At 39.8% G+C, this 20,653-nt stretch overlaps 2 protein-coding genes across 3 annotated transcripts in view; both read right to left on the bottom strand.

The window, feature by feature from the left end:
• The window catches only part of LOC310722276 (uncharacterized protein), a gene marked incomplete at both ends in the record, with an annotated part of 66,645 nt that extends 63,300 nt beyond the window's left edge, over positions 1–3,345 (bottom strand). Inside the window, 2 exons of the mRNA XM_083534626.1 lie at positions 1,638–2,263; positions 3,060–3,345. Coding sequence (XP_083390752.1) covers positions 1,638–2,263; positions 3,060–3,345 — 912 coding nt within the window. The remainder of the gene's footprint in view (positions 1–1,637; positions 2,264–3,059) is intronic.
• Positions 3,346–3,790: 445 nt separating this feature from the next.
• On the bottom strand, positions 3,791–14,166 carry LOC310721949 (little elongation complex subunit 1-like). 2 transcript variants are annotated; one of them, XM_083534215.1, is made up of 15 exons: positions 14,066–14,166; positions 13,507–13,559; positions 8,580–8,617; positions 8,360–8,442; positions 8,201–8,237; positions 6,925–7,001; positions 6,772–6,808; positions 6,631–6,681; positions 5,829–6,115; positions 5,345–5,513; positions 5,036–5,196; positions 4,648–4,838; positions 4,326–4,426; positions 4,133–4,231; positions 3,791–4,012 (listed from the first exon to the last, which is right to left on the bottom strand). In XM_083534215.1, exons 2-15 carry the CDS (start codon positions 13,512–13,514, stop codon positions 3,834–3,836), a joined length of 1,518 nt encoding a protein of 505 aa, XP_083390341.1. In that variant the 5' UTR covers positions 13,515–13,559; positions 14,066–14,166; the 3' UTR covers positions 3,791–3,833. The 2 variants fall into 2 exon arrangements, with proteins under 2 accessions (XP_083390341.1, XP_083390340.1); XM_083534214.1 differs by lacking the exons at positions 13,507–13,559; positions 14,066–14,166 and having other exon boundaries at positions 8,580–8,691.
• Positions 14,167–20,653: the final 6,487 nt, after the last annotated feature.

Below are 20,653 nucleotides of genomic sequence, written 5' to 3'. Positions count from 1 at the left end.
CGTGTTTACAGTGGTTCATCCACCAATCATACAGTGCATTTCAGTAAAAATTTTAAAAATACTTTTATTTTGTTTTGGCTTTATAGTCTATTTGTTTCCCCTAACTTACAAAATTGGTGATCCAATTGGAGACTGGATTATTTTTTTATTTTTTTTATTTTTTATTTTTTTGAAGACTACAATCCCCCTGGTGCCTAGCGCAGCTGTATTGCCTGATTGTTAAATGTTGTGTGTATTGTCTGAGTGTTAAGTGTTGCGTGTCTGTTCTTTGTTCTGTGTAAAGATCATAACATCTCTCGCTTACTGCCGGAAAAAACCTCAAATATTGGATGTATAGGAATAGTGCCGGTTATTGGACAAATCCTTAATTAGATCATTTGGCATGATGGAATGAAACTTTCACATCCAGATACGTTTTTCTAGAGATTTAGATGCTCCTAGAGGTTTCTGCTCTGCTCCATGTTTAGTTACCCCCCCATTATGCTCTTTACTGCAACAGGAATGGTGCATTCCATCCTCAGCACAAAACTCAAGGAGGAGGTACCACTAGAAAGGGGGAAGTTCATGTTTTTGGGAATAGATATACTGTAGTTCCAATTTCATGTCCTGTAACTCACCTTTTGCCTGTGGTGACACCGAACTGGTTCAAAGTTTTACCACAGCTTTAAAATAATTCCAAACTCGCCTTTAAACCTTTTAAGAAGAGATATGATGCAATCAATTGGAATGGAAATTCTGTTTCACTGTCTTTTCCTTCTGTTCTCATGCTCTCAACTGAGCCCCAGCCACATGCGGAAGATTTCTTCCGAAGTAGTAAAGAAGTCCTGCCTGATAAACAAAATTTAGATGAAGTTAACCCTAAATTATGGGCTTCTCACAAAGACGAGGCAGGTTTAATGCAGGTAAAACCGAATCATGCACTCATGAAAACACACTATCCAGTTTTTGTTAAACAATATCTAATGTCATAAGAGAAGAATCTTGGCATTGTTTCAGTTATTTACAATTTATTGTCACAAGGTGTTTTGAGCGAGACACACTCATCTAATAACACACCGATTAATCCCGTCTTGAAGGCAGATAAAAAATGCTGGAAGTTAATACAAGATTTACGAGAGATTAATCAAATAGTTATTCCTTTAGCTCCTTTGGTGCCTGATGTAGCTACCATTGTTAACTCTATACCAGTAACTCACAGATATTTTACTGTGATCGATCTTTGTTCTGCCTTTTTCAGTGTCCCGTATGTCATCTCTCTTTTGTCGGGGGAAACTCTCTCTCTCTAGAGTTATGGGACGCGAATAGAGGTGAGTTTAGCTCGTGCACCCGGTTCCTCCAGCTTCTCACCAGGGAACTCGGGATGGTCACGGCTGATCTCCATCTCCTTACCTCCGCCTCCGAGAGCACGGTTCCGCACCTGAGTCTCATAGAGATCTCAGCCCTGCTTCGAGACCTCCAGGAGAGCTCGGCTCCGCCTCAGGTTCTCCAGGGGATCTCCACCTTGCTCCAGGCCATCCGAGAAGGCTCCGTTCCGCTCCAGGACCTCCAGGACCTCCAGGAGCTCGCCACTCTGCTCCAGAACCTCCGAGAGAACTCAGCTCCAGGTTCCCGAGGAGAGCTCAGTTCCATCTCAGAACCTCCCGGAGAGCTCGGCTCCGCCCCAGGACCTCCCGGAAAGCTCGGCTCCGCCCCAGGACCTCCCGGAAAGCTTGGCTCCGCCCAAGGACCTCCCGGAAAGCTCCGCCCTGCTCCAGGACCTCCCGGAAAGCTCCGTCCTGCTCCAGGTTCTTCCGGAAAGCTCCGTCCTGCTCCAGGTTCTTCCAGAGAGCTCCGCCCAGCTTCAGGTTCCTCCGGAGAGCTTCACTCCGCCTCCGAGCGACCCCGTGAGTTCCTCTCCGCCTCCGAGCGACCCCGTGAGCTCCTCTCCGCCTCCGAGCGACCACGTGAGCTCCTCTCCGCCTCCGAGCGACCACGTGAGCTCCTCTCCGCTTCCGAGCGACCCTGTGAGCTCCGCTCCGCCTCCGGCGACCCCGTGAGCTCCGCTCCGCCCCCGAGCGACCACGTGAGCTCCTCTCCGCCTCCGAGCGACCCCGTGAGCTCCTCTCCGCCTCCGAGCGACCCCGTGAGCTCCTCTCCGCCCCCGAGCGACCACTTGAGCTCCTCTCCGCCTCCGAGCGACCCCGTGAGCTCCGCTCCGCCCCCGAGCGACCACGTGAGCTCCTCTCCGCCTCCGAGCGACACCAGCATAGTTCCGCTCGGGCTCCTGCACATGAGGCCCCTCCAGTGGTGGCTTCTGGGCAGAGGGTTCTCCCTCAGGGGAAACCCGCATCGCACTATCAAGGTCTCGCGGCGTGCCCTTCAAGCCTTGGATGTCTGGAAAGACCGGACGTTTCTGTCCCGTGGCCCAGTGTTGGGGGCTCCGTGTCTTCGTGTGACGTTAACGACGGACGCTTCCCTCACAGGGTGGGGAGCGGTCATGAGTGGCCACTCCGCCCAGGGTCTGTGGAGCGGCCCACGTCTCTCGTGGCACATAAATTGCCTGGAGATGATGGCAGTGTTTTTAGGGTTAAAACACTTTCTCCCGGACCTGAGAGATCGCCATGTGTTGGTCCGCACGGACAATATGGCGGTGGTCTTCTACATCAACCACCAGGGGGGTCTTCGATCTCGCCCCTTGTACAAGCTAGCACGGGCGGTCCTCTTGTGGTCTCAGGACAGGTTCCTGTCCCTGAGGGCCATTTACATCCCGGGTCGGTTGAATGTCAGAGCAGACGCCCTGTCGAGGCAGGGGCCGAGGCCTGGGGAATGGCGTCTCCACCCCGAGGTGGTGGAGCTCGTATGGCGGAGGTTTTACAGAGCCCAAGTGGATCTTTTTGCGACCCAGGAGACCTCGCACTGTCCCCACTGGTTCTCTCTCTCTCACCCAACCCGGTTAGGGCTGGATGCCATGGTGCAGTCGTGGCCGAGGCTACGCCTGTACGCCTTTTCCCCAATCGCTCTGCTCCCTGGAGTTCTGGAGAGAGTTCGCCGGGATGGAGTCCGTCTCCTCCTGGTAGCGCCTTCAATCTCCCATGGAAGGCCCTCGAGTAGGGACACCAGATCCGCAAACCACGGTTTGCTCGGCGGATCTGGTGTCCCTACTCGAGGGCCTTCCATGGGAGATTCCTCCCAGGGGGGATCTTTTCTCGCAGGCGGGCGGAACCCTGGTTCACCCCGCCCGGAGTTGTGGAAGCTGTGGCTGTGGCCCCTGATGACGTTATGTCCCAAACGCCTATTGGTCAGATTACACACGTGGTTCAGACCGCGGTCAGGCAGGGGCATTCCCATAGCGTTTTGACGCAGCATCTCGTTTCCTCAGGGAACTAGGGTTACGGTCGTAACCTAGAGATGTTATCGCTCGTAACTTTTTATAAAATTACAATATTAATTTAACTTTTTGATCATCCTGCAAAGAATTCATAAAGAATGTTACTTACATCAGTAAAACAAATGTTTAGTGATAAAAAAAGTATTTTTTGCTGGAATTTTTTCTATTTTTATATCTGAGCAAAAGTAAAGACGTAGTGAATAAATGTGTGTTGTTTTAAAGGATTTAAATTTTGCCTCTTTAATAATATTCATTCAGTTATATTTTTTATAAAAATGGAGAAACGTGCACTGCATTAATTGGGACTGAAAGCATAGGATTGGTTGTGAAATGCACTACCCCCCACTGTAAAGAGACAATCAATAACACTGTGCAGATCTTTAATGTATTTTATTTATTCAAGTACAAAAATATACACTGCTATAGAAAGTTATCTGTTAAAAATTATTTAATGTGATACAATTTTTTATTTTGTTTGAGAATAGAGTTGGCTGATCTGCTCAAGGCACTTGGTGACGGCTGGAGGAACGGGCTTTGTGAGATTTTGCTTCCATGATTCCAAAGCCTTCAAAGCAACTTTGGGGTTGCTGGGTGCCAGATCATGAGTGGCATAAACCATTGCGAGCTGCACCTCCCACGGCAAATCTGCACACAAAATCCATCATAAAAATTAGGACTTGCTAAAGCACTTTCTTGTTGATAGAGAACTAAAAATCTGAGGATAAAGATTGATAAAGGACTTGTTTTTTTATCATTTAGTGATACCTTTTGAGAGTTTTTGTTTCCTGAACTTGGTTATGCGTTTTGCCAGATTTTCGACAGATGCTGCCAGATTCTCCTTAAGGCCTTTTTGGCCAAGTTGCCCTGTTTGAGATGGCCAAAAAACATGAGTGAAAAACAGAAGAATCCAGAAATAATGTGAGATAATGCTATAAAACAGGATTTATAGTAAACTTACCAATTAGCCTGAAAATTGCTGCTACAGAGACGTTTTTGAACTGTGTTTCCTCTGTTTGTGTTTGCAACAGCCAAGTTTTCAAGTTGAGCCAAACACCCTTTCTAATAAATAGAAATTTTGACATATTAGTGTTATTGTGGCTGTAATAGAATGGCCAACATGCTTGTACCAATAATTGTAAGTTTATGCAACACGAATGGAAAATGTGCAGTATTTGAGACACACGCTGTCTCATATGAGTCTCACATTTGCCGGTATGAAATGTTTAAAAAAAATAGAAAGATGAGAATTAAACATGTTAAAGCAGTTTTACATTCAGTACCGTATAACATGGGTGATGGTCCAAACCCAGCCCAGTTGTGCACAGAGAAGATCAAGGCTAAACACGTAGTCCCAGGCAGCAGGACAGAGATCTTCACCATACCAACTGCTCTTCTGGAATGTCAGACTTGTGTCTTCCAGTAGAGCTTTCAGTGTGCTGGTAATGGTTCTGTAGATGTTTCCTGGAGGCTCCTGGCAGAAAATACATATTTTCTTTAAAAACCAGATCAATGAAACAATGTTTACAATAATATGATCATAAATGAAATGTCACAACCAATCACAAGTGCAGATGCTTTAAATACTGAGGTAGAGCTCTAACTGTGCATTCTGCTCTTTTTATAACCTCCATTTATTAACTCTTATTTACTCTTATGTCATCTACTTACCGTATCCCAGTGCAGATACTTGCTGAGCAAATGATAAACCTTTTTGTAGGCCTTCAGTTTGCTGACTATGTGAACGGCTCTGCATAAAGGGCTGTTATTGGAAAAAACACTTGGCCATGCTATCACCATGACCATGATCAGTTTTGGGGCTTCAGTAAAGTCTGCAAAGGAAACAAAATGATACCACAGACTTAAAATACACTGTATAGGAAGAAATAAAAAAACAAAAACAGAACACAATTGGGTTCTCTTTTTCATTCTCTGGATTATTTTTAGGATATAAGTATAGAAATTTCAATATTATCTCACCTTCTTTAAGAAATCTGTAGGCGAGGGCATGTGCTTTATGAAAGTCTCCTCTCTTTTCACACAAGCCCACATAAACCCTACAGAAAGACTGCAGGATTTCATGTCCCATAGACTCTTTCTCCGCCGTGATCTTGTCCAAAACCACTTTCAGAAATGTCTCCGTTAACAACTAAATAAGATGGAAGAAAAAGAGCGACTAACATTTAACTAAATAAATTATGTAATCAAGTAATGTATTTAAAAACAAAACAAGACTTGACTGTAGATTAGGTTTAGGAAAACTACTAGACTTGCATAAACCAAAACCTGGAGTAAACATTTGTACATGACAAATCATATATACTGTTTAATTTCAGAACATCAGGACCAGTGAACTATGGATTAACTATTAAAAATGAGATAACTCTAATCCAAAACTAAAGAATTGCATGTACACTAAATAAAGTGCAGCGGTTGAATTGAATGCACACTAAATAAAACTGACCTCATTTACACAAAACTTGGAAATGACAGATTTTTCTTCATCTGTCAGAGAAGGAAGTTCACAGTTTCCTTCAAGTAGTGCATCAATCGATATTTGAGATAAAACATCATAACAGGAATCCTGCAGTGTTTCTAATGCACTAGTGATGAGGGATTGTGTTGTGTGTTTGTGAGGTGCAGCATCAAGTCGAGGCTTTTTAGCAGCACTGGGTGGTGGCATGCCTGATGCAGCTCTCTTTGCTCTCAGGTTTGTCTGGGTTTGATTTCCTGGGAGGGGAGATTTGACATCTGACACACACACACACACACACACACACACACACACACACACACACACACACACACACACACACACAAATATTAATCATACTATTTTATACAACACAATGACCAGAATAAGTACTTCATTCTGTTGGATGAAGTAAAATTTTACCATATTAAGTTGATTATCATATTTGGAAGATAATTTTAACAAAGAAATCTTAAAATCTTTTCACATTCATGATATTTTCTCCATATTGTTAAATTCTGTAAAAAATACTTTTCCTTTACTTTCAGTATTTTATAACACAATACAAGAAACTGTCAGGTCTCTGTTTACCAGACTCAAACTCCTGACTGTTACACATTTAGGTTCATTAGGTTTACATTGGCGACTCTTTCTTCATTTAACAAACAAAACAAAAATCTGGCCTTTTGTTCCAATACTTTTGGAGAAGGATGTACATGCTAGCTTTAGCACATGCAAAGACCAAATTGTACATTTTCTAGAAAATAGTTTACAACATGTCCCATTTAAATACCGTTGTCAGCTTTCTGCTCATTCCCAGTCTGAGTGGAGGAACTCTTTTTCTCTGTAATGACAATAACCAGTTTATTACGAAGTCAAATCAAATACCTTATACATCAAAATATACAGAAACTTGGAGAGATTTCAGTATTACCCTTGTTCAACTCATTCTCCAGTTTGGAGAGTTTTTCCTGTTAAAGATCAAAAACAAACATCAACTAACAAATCCAACACAAGTGCATGTTTCATTTTGTTCCAGTTCTCACTGAAAGGTGAATTACGACTGCATTAAAATAAAAAAAAGGACCTTAATTGAACCGATGCTTTTCTCGAGGCTTCTGACTTTGAAATTCAGGTCTCGGAAATCCAGTCTGGTGTTAGCGTCTGTAAAAAATGGTACACAACAAAGTCAGTATACAAGGAAGTGCATATTGTGTGATTAAAATCAGCAGTAACGAAGCAGTAATGAGCACAACATATTTTCTCCTTGAAGGGAGAATTGTCAAGAGTAATGTTCAAAAGAACATACAACAAAGATTTGAAATTGTGGACGGGACAGAGGGTCATGAGGCAGCCATATGAGAATTATATACTATTTTATAGAAAACAGAGGTGGCAAAAGTACACACATAGTTCATTAAGTAGAAGTACAGATACTCATGATTTAAAATACTTTTGTAAAAGTTGAAGTACTGACTTTATTTTTTACTCAAGTAAAAGTAAAGAAGTTTGGGCTCTGACATGTACTTAAGTATAGGGTAGCTATTACTACTACCTGTTTTAGTGTCACCCTGGAAACTGGACCTTGCATCATATTAATATTAGGGCTGTCAATCAATTAAAATATTTAATCACGATTAAGCGAATGATTGTCATGAGTTAACTTACAATTAATCACAACTTAATTGCACATATTTATCTTTTCTAAACATACCTTAAATTAATACTTTTTAGGTTTTTAATACTCTAATCAACATGGGCATGGGCAAGTATTTATGCTTTATGCAAATGTATGTTTATTATTAGTGAAACCAAACTCAACATAGAGGACATAAAGACAAAAGATTCTTGTAGATGTTTAAAAGAAATGATGGTGTTTTTAATTAGGAAATCATCAGGACACAAAACGGAACCTTTGCTGTGTTTCCACACGGACGGATTTAATTTTCAGTTGCGCTGCAATATGCATCATAAACAAATGTTTAGTGATTAAAAATTATTTTCCGGTGGAGTTTACTCATTTATTTATTATATCTGAGTAAAGAAATACATGAATAAAGTGAATAAATATGTGTTGCTTTGAAGGTTTTAATTTTGCCCTTTTTTTATTATTTATTTATATTTTTTATAAAAAATAGTCACAGAAATGCATTATTCCTTTAAATTAAATTAATTTGTGTTAATGCGTTATTAATGTGTTAATTTTGATATTTAGATTTTTATATTTAATATAAAAACTTTACACACAGACACACAATCACACACACACACACACACACACACACACTGCTTCTCAGTCTGCCTGGAGAAACACTTTCCTCTGTAATCAAAATATACAAAAATTTTAAGGGATTCAGTATTACCTTTGTTCATCTCGCTCTCCAGTTTGAAGAGTTCTTCCTGTTAAGGTTCATAAACAAAGATCAACTGACAAATCCAACACAAGTGCATTTAGTTTTATTTTAATCACAATTCCCACTAACAGTTTAATGATGTCTGCATGTGAAATAAATAGAAAGTACCTTAATTAAGCTCATGCGATTCTTGGGGCTACTGACTTTGCTCTCCAGGCCTCGAATTTCCAGATTTTGTCTGGTGTCTGTTTCTGTAAAATAAATACCAAAATAAAATGGAAATGTGCTCAGATCCCACTAATTATATTGTGTAATAGAACTGTATAATGCAGTTATATGCTTGTACTGTTTTATACACTGAAGGCAGAAACATCAAAACCAAACTCACCTTTAAGTTCCAGAAGCTGGTTGTCAACACTGGCCCTTCTGTGGAAACGAAAAGGAAACATTTAGATAGAACTTTAACTCCAATACAATACAACTCCTTCTCCATACCACCCTGTCCTCTACATCTGCCTCTTTCACACCCACTACCTGCATGTCTTTCCTTTACCACATCCATGAACATCCTCCTTGGCCTTCCTCTTTTCCTCCTTCCTGGTGGCTCCATCCACAGCATTCTCCTACCAATATAACTCATGTCCCTCCTCTGCACATGTCCAAACCATCTTAATCTCGCCTCCCTCACCTTGTCTCTAAAACGTCCTACATGCGCTGTCCCTCTAATAAACTAATTTCCAATCTTGTCCATCCTGGTCACTCCCAACGAAAACCTCAACATCTTCAGCTCTGCTACCTCCAGCTCCACCTCCTGCCTTTTACTCAATGCCACTGTCTCTAATCCATACAACATTGCAGGTCTCACCACAGTCCTATAAACTTTACCTTTCATTCTTGCAGATACCCTACTATCACAAATCATTCCTGTCACGCTTCTCTACCCACCCCACCCTGCCTGCACTCTTTTCTTTACTTCTCTAACACCCTCTTCATTACTTTGCACTGTTGACCCCAGATACCTGAACTCCACCAACTTCTCCACCTCTTCTCCCTGCAAGTGCACCCCTCCACTGCCCTCCCTCTCATTTACGCACATGTACTCTGTCTTACTTCTACTGACTTTCATTCCCCCTCTCTCCAGAGTGTACCTCCACCTCTCCAGGCTCTTTTTAACCTGCTCACTGCTCTCACTACAAATCACAATATCATCCGCAAACATCATAGTCCAGGAAGACTCCTGTCTGACCTCGTCCGTCAACCTGTCCATCAACACTGCAAACAGGAATGGGCTCAGGGCCAATCCTTGATGCAATCCAACCTTCACCTTGAACCAGTCTGTCGTTCCTACTGCACACGTCACTGCTGTCACACTGTCCTCATACATGTCCTGTACCACCCTCACATACTTCTCTGACACACCTGACTTCCTCATACAATACCACTTTCTCTAAATCCACAAATACACAATGCAATTCCTTCTGTCCTTCTCTATACTTCTCTATCAACATTCTCAAAGCAAATAAGGCATCTGTTCCCTCGGCATGAAGCCATACTGCTGCTCACAGATGATCACCTCTTCTCTCAGCCTGGCTTCCACTACTCTTTCCCATAACTTCATGGTGTGACTGATCAACTTAATTCCCCTGTAGTTACTGCAGGTCTGTACATCTCCCTTATGCTTAAAGATCGGTACCAGCACACTCCTTCTCCATTCCTCAGGCATCCTCTCACCTTCCAGAATCTTGGAAAACAATCTGGTTAAAAACTCCACTGCCATCTCTCCTATACATCTCCATGCTTCTACCGGTATGTCATCTGGTCCAAACGACTTTCCACTCTTCATCCTCTTAATCGCTGCTCTCACTTCCTTCTTACTAATTCTATCCACTTCCTGCTTTACTAACTCCACATCATTCAACCTTCTCTCTCTCTCATTTTCCTCGTTCATCAGCTGCTCAAAATACTCCCTCCACCTTCTCAACACACTCTCCTCACTAGTCAACACATTTCCATTTCCATCCTTTATTGCTCTAACTTGCAACACATCCTTCCCAGCTCGGTCTCTCTGCCTGGCCAATCGGTACAAATCCTTTTCTCCTTCCTTAGTGTTCAACCTCTCATACAGCCTCTCATACAGCCTCTTATGCCTTTTCCTTGGCTTTCGCCACATCCCTCTTCACCTGCTGCCGCATCTCCTTGTACTCCTGCCTACTTTTCTCATCACTCTGTCGATCCCACTTCTGTTTTGTTAACCTCTTTCCCCAAATGCTTTCCTGCACTTCCTCATTCCACCACCATGTCTCTTTGTCTTCCTTTCTATTTCCAGATGTCACACAAAATACTTTTCTAGCTGCCTTCCTTATCACTCCTGCAGTAGTTACCCAATCATCCAGCACCTCTTCACCACCACCAAGCCTCTGTCTGACCTCTTCCCTGAACCTCACACTACACTCTTCCTACTTCAGTTTCCACCATCTTATTCTTCTGTCAGTCCTCACTCTCCTCCTCTTCTTCTTTGCCTCCAAAACCATCCTACAGACCACCATCCGATGCTGTCTAGCTACACTGTCCCCTCCCAACACTTTACAGTCTCCATTCTCCTTCAGGTTGCATCTCCTACACAGAAGATAATCCACCTGTGTGCACCTTCCTCCACTCTTATACGTCACCCTATGATCCTCCTTCTTCTTAAAATACATGTTCACCACTGCCATTTCCATCCTTTTAGCAAAATCTACCACCATCTGCCCTTCCACATTCCTCTCCTTTAGGCAATACCTACCCATAACCTCCTCATCACCTCTGCTCCCTTCACCTACATGCCCATTAAAGTCTGCCCCAATCACCAATCGTTCATTTCTAGGTACACCATCTACTACTTCATCTAATTCACTCCAGAATTTTTCCTTCTCCTCTATCTCACAGCCGACTTGTGGAGCATAGGCACTGATGACATTTATCATCATTCCTTTAACTTCCAGCTTCACCCTCATCACCCTATCAGAAACTCTTTTCACCTCCACTACACTCTTACTGTACTCTTCCTTTAGAATCAACACATTATATATATGTCCTCCCCCCATCCTCCCCCCATCCGAGGATTGTCCCCCCCAAAAAAATTATTAAAAAAATATCGCACTCTCTATTGTGAAAATATATGTATGTTTGACTCCATTAAGTAGGGTATTTCATTCACTTTGAATAAAGCGATTCTTTTTAATGTAGTAGATGCAGACTCATTCATAAATTAGTTGCGGCAAAAATGTTGATTAGCGATGTAATTTTCCATGAATCTGCTATATTAGCGATTAAAATATGACCTATCTAGTTAACGTTAGCTTGTTTACAATAGCTTGTTGCATAGTTCACTGCAACTAAGACACCAAAGCCGTTTCCCATGCATTGTTTTATTTGGGAGGACTTGGCATAATGTTAACTTAACATTAACGGTGAGAATTAGCATATTGTTTAGCTGTGCATTTACTAAATGAGCATTGTGCTACGTCCGAACTGACCCCACTGTATTTTTTTGTATAATCAATTTCTGTTCTGTTCTTCAGTGTCTTAATTAATTTTAAATACAATTTTAAACCTTTTTTTAATTCCTTGTTTTTATTGTTGTGATCATTTTTTTTTTTATGATGGTTTTACTTTCTTAATATAAAGCACTTTGAATTACCATTGTGTATGAAATGTGCTACAGTATAAATAAACTTGCCTTGCCTTGCCTTGCAGTGTCATAGACTAGATAAAATGACGGAGAAAAGGAAAATGGACATGGTACAATTTGACTGTATTATTTGTGTCCCCTTCAAAAATTTTTTTAATGAGAAATTTTATATTTATTGTCCCCACCCACTGATAAAAATGAAATTTACGTCCATGTATATGCATGCATAAATTGTGACATAATCCAAAACAATTGCAAATCTTGCATTACTGTTTGCTTAGTCGCAAGTGAACACAGTGACTGTCATATTTTAAATAGAAAAGTAACTGAATTGCAACTGTATTTCACATCTTATGAGTTATGACCATGTCACATGTAAATACAATATTAATTACCACGTTTGTGTTTTTACTTTTTCTGGGTCGCGTATGTTGCCTGGCAAAACTCAAATGGAAATACAATTCCTTTGCATTTGAATTTCCAAAGCTGTGCACTAAAAGTTCTCAAATTTTAGGGGTGGGACTATATTACTAGGCGTGTTTGTAATGGCAAGTGATGTCACTCACAGTCGATGGCCAAGAGAAGAAATGCCAATAATATACTTGATGGTTTAGGTTCTCTACTTACATATGAACAATTCAAAAACAAACATGAATTTCCTATTTTGTTTAGAGAATACAAATCAGTGATCAATGCTATCCCAAGTGGCTTGGTACAACTTTATAAATCTCATCTTGGTGTGTGTGATATAGTAACTATGTACAACAAACCAACCACAGGTGCCGTTTACCTGTAACAAGTAAACACATATGCCAAACAATTCATAACCTAAACAAGAACATTTAAAAAAGTTACCTTTTTTGGGTTTAAATAATTGATAACATAAACTGGATAAAAACGTGGCTCATTTCATACAAATATCCGATTCCAAACAAGGTTAACGTAGTTCAGTTTAAAATATCGCACTGTATTTATCCTGTTAATTCCATATCTGCGAAAAAATGTGGACATTGCGGTTCTGTACATTTTGCAACCAACAGAAAAAATTTATTCCTCATCTTTTTATTTTACTTGTGATGTGGTACTTGAAATTTACATTTATAATTTTATTTATAATTATTTTAATTTCATGTTAAAATGACCAAGTTCTCTATTCACAATTGTACATTTTCTAAATCACTTCCTAAAATATTCCCTATCCACTGTGAAATACGAAACCTTTCGAACAAGTTTGATCTAATAGAAAAACACAAATCTTCTGTTATTGTCTCGACACTCAGATCTAATCTATGATATATTGGTTTTTTTGGTTTTTTGGTTTTTTTAAGTGTTTTTTTTCTTAATTGATTTGTTTGTTTGTTGGTTTGTGTAGTGTTATTTAAATTACTTATATTTTGTTGTTTGCTTATACTGTATATCTTCTACTTCTTTTTTGTTCTGTTAACTGTGGATAGTTAATTATATAATTCAGTTTGTGTAACTGAATCTTGTACATTGTATTGTGGAATGTTTAAAACAGTGGAGGTAGTCTGTGAAATTGAGGGGGACATTATGATGCTCGCACAGCAAGTTGATGACAGTTCATACTACATGGTTTAAAGTAAATACAGTTTTCATAAACGAATGTATAAATGTGTGTATTTACTTTTGCATTTCTGTAGGTCTTTTCCTGTTTTTCCTTTTGGGAATTTGCTGAATCTGTGAAAAGAGAGAACAGCTTTGATTACAAATCATTCAATAATAATTTTTTTTATATATATTAACAATAAGTGTTTCCCCCTTTTTTCAGATTATGCTCAAGGTGATTATTGTCCTCTGGGCAGGAAAATAAAGATTATTTGTCTCCACGGTTCCGAAGGGGGCGTGGCTTTGTGGGCGTGGCGCACGCAGTTTAGCTCCTGTGTGATGTCAGGATTTTGCCTGTTCGGTCTTTATGCTCTTTTACTCACTGGACCGATCCTTTTACTTACAGCCACTAAAGGTAATTTTAATTAATAATGATCGTGTTTATTTGACGTTAATGTTTAGGAAGTTTACTGAAGCTAAACTACTTTCATGCTAGATAGAGCTTCCCGGATGTTCTGGGTGAGCACGTGACTAGCAATGAATCCGTGAACATTAATCAAATCAATTAAACTAAAGATCAGATTCGTGAACGTGTTTTATTGTAGGAATAGATCCAAAACGTGTTTTGGGGTAATTACCGATGGTGTGTTGACACGTTTGAAGTTGATGAAATTGATCGCGGTTAGTTGCGTGGTGGAGAAGTTTGACACTTAATAGCTGGTAGTCTGTGGGCTGCTGCTCCGCGTTCTGGGTTTTTAACAATACGGCTACGTCACAGAGACGCCAAAACTCATTGTGTCACTTGTGCTCTATGTGGAGGCAGATAGTCCACCCTGTAGAACAAATAGTACACAATGATAGAATGCGGTTGGGTGGCAGCTTTTACTAAGAGTATAACACTATGTACAGTAGGTATAGATTAGTATGTACAGTCACAGATCATTATGTACAACTCACCATACATTCACAGTGAAATTCCCTCTGGTATGAATATAGTTATATAACATTCACTCAGTATGTACAGTTACACATGCAGTATATTGTAACACTATGTACACTTGCATTAGCAGTATACTGTAACACTGAGTATGCACAGTTTGAAGAGCAGTAGACTATAGCACTTAGTATGTACAATTACATGAGCAGTAGATGTAGTATGGAGTATGTACAGTTAAACATGCAGTAGATTAAAACACTGAGTATGTAGAGTTAAATGAGCACTAGACTGTAACACTGAGTATGTGCAGTTCCATGCGCAGTGAGTAGATTGTAACACTAAATATGTACAGTTGTATTAGCAGTGGACTGTAACAATGAGAATGTAAAGTTCCTTGATCATCAGACTGTAATACTGAGTAGTACGTACAATTTGATATGCATTAGATCATAACACTGAGTATGTACAGTTTGATAAGCAGTAGACTGTAACACTGAGTATGTCCACATTAATTAGCAGTAGACTGTAACACTAAGTATTTACACTTGCATGTTTTTTTGTTTTTTGTTTTTTTTTTCCTGTTGCTCGTGTTCTTGATGTCGCTGCACAGGTACTTGATCCTGATAACGAACAAGGTATTCTGAGATGTTGCCCTCCATGCTGGAACGAACGACTTCATGCAAATGGAGATCCTATAGAGGGACTTTTCCTTATTCTGGTTGAGACAGTATTTAGCACATCACCCATGACGAGGATCATAGTCATGGACCGCTTCCCACATAACTGAGAGGAATTAAGCGGTTCAGTGGCCTTTTTGCTTTAAATGAATAGCTACAGTCATGGTGTAGAGAACACAAACTACCCTTTGTTGATAACTGGATTTTTTTCTGGGAGCGTCCCTGATTCTTTTTTGCTGATTCCCCAGCAGAATTATAGTGGGATTCCATTCAGACAACATCTTCAGGATGCTGAACTCCATCTGACTGGTAAGACATCAAGCAATTCACAATGATGATAGTTGTTGTTCAACAAACCAAATAGTTACAAGTACACATATAGGCAATTTTATAGAAACCTTATTTTAAGATCAAGGAATAAATACACTACAAGATCCCCATCAGACTGGTCACGGGGGTGGTCTAACAACTGTTTATAGCGCCCTTCTTCATGTTAGTCAAAGATTAGGATTCAGGTTTTAATCACTTAATGTGCTTATTCTTAATGCTGTACCTTTATACATAGATTAAAAACACCTACTATCTCTCGGTCTGGCCACTGTGTATACAGTAGACCCCCAGGGCTCCACATTGATTTTCTTTCACACCTTTTGGTCAATTTTGATAAAGTGCTGCTTGTAGAAAATTGTTATTTTCATGTAGATGATATAAATAATGCCCTCGGAATATCATTTACAGACTTACTAAACTTAAACTAATCTAGTTAAAGAACTAGACAGACTCATCGTTTTAATCACACGCTAGACTTAATAATATCCCACGGAGCAGACGTCACTGATATAGATATTTTCAGAGTGATGATATTACAGACCATTATCTCATACTGTATACACTACCGAGCAGTAGAGCAGATTAGCCGCATCTCACCACATTATCGACTTGGTAGGACTATTGTTCCGACCACTAAGGACAGATTCATAAGTAAACTGCCTGATCTATTTTAACATCTTACTAAACCCCTAAATGCTAAGGATCTTGACAAAATGGCTAACAACATAGGCACTAGCCTCACTAGCACATTAGACACAGTTGCCCCTTTTAGAAGGTATGGGATTAGCTCAGGTTAACTGAACGTGTTAAGACAGAGATTTTGTTTACTGGCCCAAAAGACTACACAGTACATAAAAGCTCCAGCATTTCAACTTGCATTTAGAAGGATGTATTGTAAATGCTAGTTCAACAGTAAAAGAACTGGGATTTATTTTAGACAGCAACTTGTGTTTTGAAAATTATATCACCCATATTACAAAAACAGGCTTCTTCCACCTTAGAAATATTGCTAAGCTAAGAAATATGTTGTCTATATCTAATGCAGAGAAGCTTCTCCATGCATTCATGACCTCCAGACTGGACAATTGTAATGCATTACTGGGTGGTTGTCCTGCATCATTAATAAAATAGCTACAGTTATTCCAGAATGCAGCAGCCAGAGTTCTCACACGGTTCTCACAACCCTGAATCTCATCATCACTACACTGGCTACCGGTTAAGTTTCTAATCAACTACAAATGATTGCCACTTACTTACATAAATGGTATGACTCCCATGTATCTATCCAGTCTTCTAACACACTACAATCCGTCCAATCTTTGAGATCTAAAAAGTCTGAACTTCTAGTAGTTTCTAGAATTGCAAAGTCCACTAAAGGCGGTAGTGCATTCTCACTTTTAGCTCCTAAACTTTGGAATAGTCTTCCAGACTGTGTTCAGGGCTCAGACACACTCTCATTCGTATCACAGATTAAAGACTTTTTAGCAAGTCCTACACATAACACACATCATAACCTTGTGCTTCAGTACATTTGACCACGCTACTCTAATTCCCCTCCACTGCTTCTCTCTCTCTACACATCCCAAGGCATCTTAAGGTTGCACAAGCTCCCGTTGTGTCCCACCTCATGAAGATTATGGACCTTTAAAAAAGTAGATGCCGAGCTCACAAACATCCCGAACCATCTAGATTCAACTTCATGTAGAGTTTGGATATTGGACCTCTTTGACTGTTTGAAAGCATGGAGAAGCTGGTGTTGGATCTATGATGATCTCAAATGTTGAGCTATTTTATGAGTTGCTCAGTAGCTCCTGGTTCCATAACCTTAACTGACTGTATAAGACTGTAAAAAGTAATTGCTCATAATCTTACATTCTGGTGCTCATGTTAGTTCTCCCTCCATGGTGTTTTGTAATGTTTTAATGATTTATAATCACACTTTTGATGTCACCCAAATGAGGATGGGTTTCTCTTTTGAGTCTGGTTCCTCTCAAGGATTTTTCCTCATAATATAAATTTTTTTTCTTTGCTACAGTCGCCCCAGGCTGGTCATCTGGAAATACACACCGTGTGTAACGTGTCTTTCGTTAATGCCTGTGTAAAGTACATTAGTGTAGACACCTGCGGCTTATAGACAGGTGGGGCTTATTTATGTTAAAAATAAAAATATTTGTCAAATTCAGTGGGGGTGGCTTATATAAGGGTGCGCTTTATAGTCCGGAAAATACGGTATATGTATTTATTTCTTTAAGAGGTAAACAATGCATTTTCTTTCTTTCTTTCGGCTTCTCCCGTTAGGGGTCGCCACAGTGGATCCTCCGCACATTTGATTTGGCATATGTTTTACGCTGGATGCCCTTCCTAACGCAACCCTCCCCAATTTATCCGGGCTTGGGACCAGCACTGAGAGTGGCTGGGGATGGTTCATAACAGAAAATACCTTCAAGGTCTTTTTTGGTAAACTTTAAATTACATTGGATTTTTTTTTATAGGGTCTTTACGATGTGAGTATGTAAGGCACTTGGAATGTCTTTGTCTGGGCTCACACATCTCTGGTTTCTATGTTTTCTAACCCAATTAGAAACAGTTTTAGCTTGGGTTATTTTCCAGTGTGTATATGTACATGTACCTCGACATACAAGTTTAAATCGTTCCGTAACCTTGCTCATATGTCAAATTGCTCGTATTTCAAAGCAAATTTCCCTATTGAAATTAATTGAAATGCCATGAATCCGTTCCAGCCCCCAAAATGCCACCCCAGTTGTTTTTGTTACGTGTTTTTTAATAAGAAATATGTATTTATAAATGACAAATATTGTATAAAAACATAATAAAAGAGAATGTAAAGATATAATAAGGTTTTATTCAGTGTATTTTCCTTGGAGATGAGACGACTTGAGCTAACGAAAATGCTGGTGGGGTGTGTGTGTGTGTGTTTGTGTGTGTGTGTAAGTGAGTGAGTGAGTGTGCAGAGTGTGTGTGTTGGGAGGGGGGCGGATATCACTCCTGCACACTACGTATCCCTAAACTTTAAAATTTTTACTTTTTCTTCTTTGCTTATCTAAATTTTCGTCACAATCTTTGCTTTCTGGCTTCGATTCGCCATCTAGCAGCGGCGTCTCGAGCTCGTATCTCAAGTTTTTGCTCGCGTATCAAAGCAAAAAATCGACCGAGTGACCGCTCGTATCTCAAAAAACTTGTATGTTAGGGCACTTGTATGTCGAGGTACCACTGTATATGTATATGTCTGTTATCTGCCATAAACAATAAAGGAAATGACACCACTGGCATAGTAGATTGTATGGAAAACCTCTACAAGAATTTTTTTTGTCATGGCATGATAAAAATCAATGATAAAAAAAATGACAATTATTATTAAAAGTATTTTCAGTATAAAGGACATTATATAGGTAAAACCCAAACAGTTTAAAACAGTTGTTAAGCCTTTTCATGAGCCATTTATACTTTTGCATCTTCTTTTCTGTAGAATCTGTACAAAAACACACAATTGACCTTAATTTCAAAACGCCAGGAAAACTGTAATGCAAAAAAGGAACAAGAATCTGTATGAGCTCTTTTATACTGCATGTATTTTATGCTGTATAATAACGATGGGTTCTACAGCTGTGGCATCATATTGATGTTATTAAGAGAGTGATTGGGTGTGGAATGCACCATCCGCTACTTTTTTGGCTTTATGTGAGAACAGAGGAAGGTGATCTGCTTTAGGCACTTGGTGACGGCTGGAGGAACGGGCTTAGTGAGGTTTTGCTTCCATGATTCCAAAGCCTTCAGAGCGACTTTGGGGTTGCTGGGTGCCAGATCATGAGTGGCATAAACCATTGCGAGCTGCACCTCCCACTGCAAATCTGCACACAAAATCCATCATAAAATTAGGACTTGCTGAAGCACTTTCCTGTTGATAGAGAACTAAAAATCAGAGAATAAAGATAAAGATTGATAAAGTATTAGTTCATTTGATCCTTTAGTGATACCTTTTTGATTCCCAAACTCAGTTATGCTTTTTCCCAGATCTTCGACTGATGCTGCCAGATTCTCCTTTAGGCCTTGTTGGCCAAGTCGCCCTGTTTGAGATGGCCAAAGAACATGCGTGAAAAACAGGAGAATCCAGAAATAATGAGATAATGCTCTAAAACAGGATTTACAAGAAACTTACCAAGTAGCCTGAAAATTGCTGCTACAGAGACGTTTTTGAACTGTGTTTCCTCTGGTTGTGTTTGCAACAGCCGAGTTTTCAGTGTTTTGTGGCAGTAATAGAATAGCCAATGTGCTTGTACCATCAATTGTATGTTTATGCAACAAGAATGGAAGATTTGCACTATTTGAGGCCCAACATTTGCAGGTTTGCCAGTATTAAATGTTTAAAAAAACTAGAAAGATGAGAATTAAACACGTTGAAGCAGTTTTACATTTTGTACCGTATAACATGGGAGACGGTCCAAATCCAGCCCAGTTGTGCACAGAGAAGATCCAGGCTGAACACGTAGTCCCAGACAGCAGGACAAAGATCAACACCATACCAACTGGAATGTCAGCCTTGTGTCTTCCAAAAGAGCTTTCAGTGTGCTGGTGATGGTTCTGTAAATGTTTCCTGGAGGCTTCTGGCAGAAAATACATCTTTTCTTTTAAAACCAGATCAATGAAATGATTTTTACAATAATATTATGAAAACTGAAAAGATGATGCTTGAAATGCTTGAAATACTGAGGTAGAGCTCTACCTGTGCATTCTGCTCTTTTTATAACCTCCATTTATTACACTTATGTAAGAAGGAGTCCTAGAAAATGACCTCCGAACGACTTCATGATTTTAAATACACATGCAAAATAGCACACGTTACTAAAGGGTTTATGTATCAGAAGGTAGCAGAGATAAATAATGCTCTGGAATAGTAGTAATTCTCTGGAGTATGTAATTTGAGGTTAGTTTGTTAGTTAGTTTGTTTTTTCAGTAGTGAGCACAGTGTCACATGGTTCTATATCACTTCCTTAATTAATATATTATGAAATACAGATTTATTCTTTTATTTTACTTTCTTATGTTTATTGCAGCATATTTTGTTGGACTGTACTGCTTATAATGACCACAGACGGTTGTTTTATGAGGCCAATTTGTTTAAAGAGCTATTTTACAAGGTTTCGTCAGAAAAAGTTTTAGAATTTCTGTCATGTATTAATGTAAAAAATTTCATTTAATTTGTCTATATTTATTTATTTGGGATTTTAGGATATTTTTGATCTTATAAACTGTTCTTGCCATGA

This window comes from Silurus aristotelis (assembly GCF_946808225.1).
Source record: "Silurus aristotelis genome assembly, chromosome: 28".
Classification (NCBI taxonomy): Eukaryota; Metazoa; Chordata; class Actinopteri; order Siluriformes; family Siluridae; genus Silurus; species Silurus aristotelis.
Note: the sequence above shows the minus strand (reverse complement) of the source record. Positions and strands in the feature narration are given on the sequence as shown.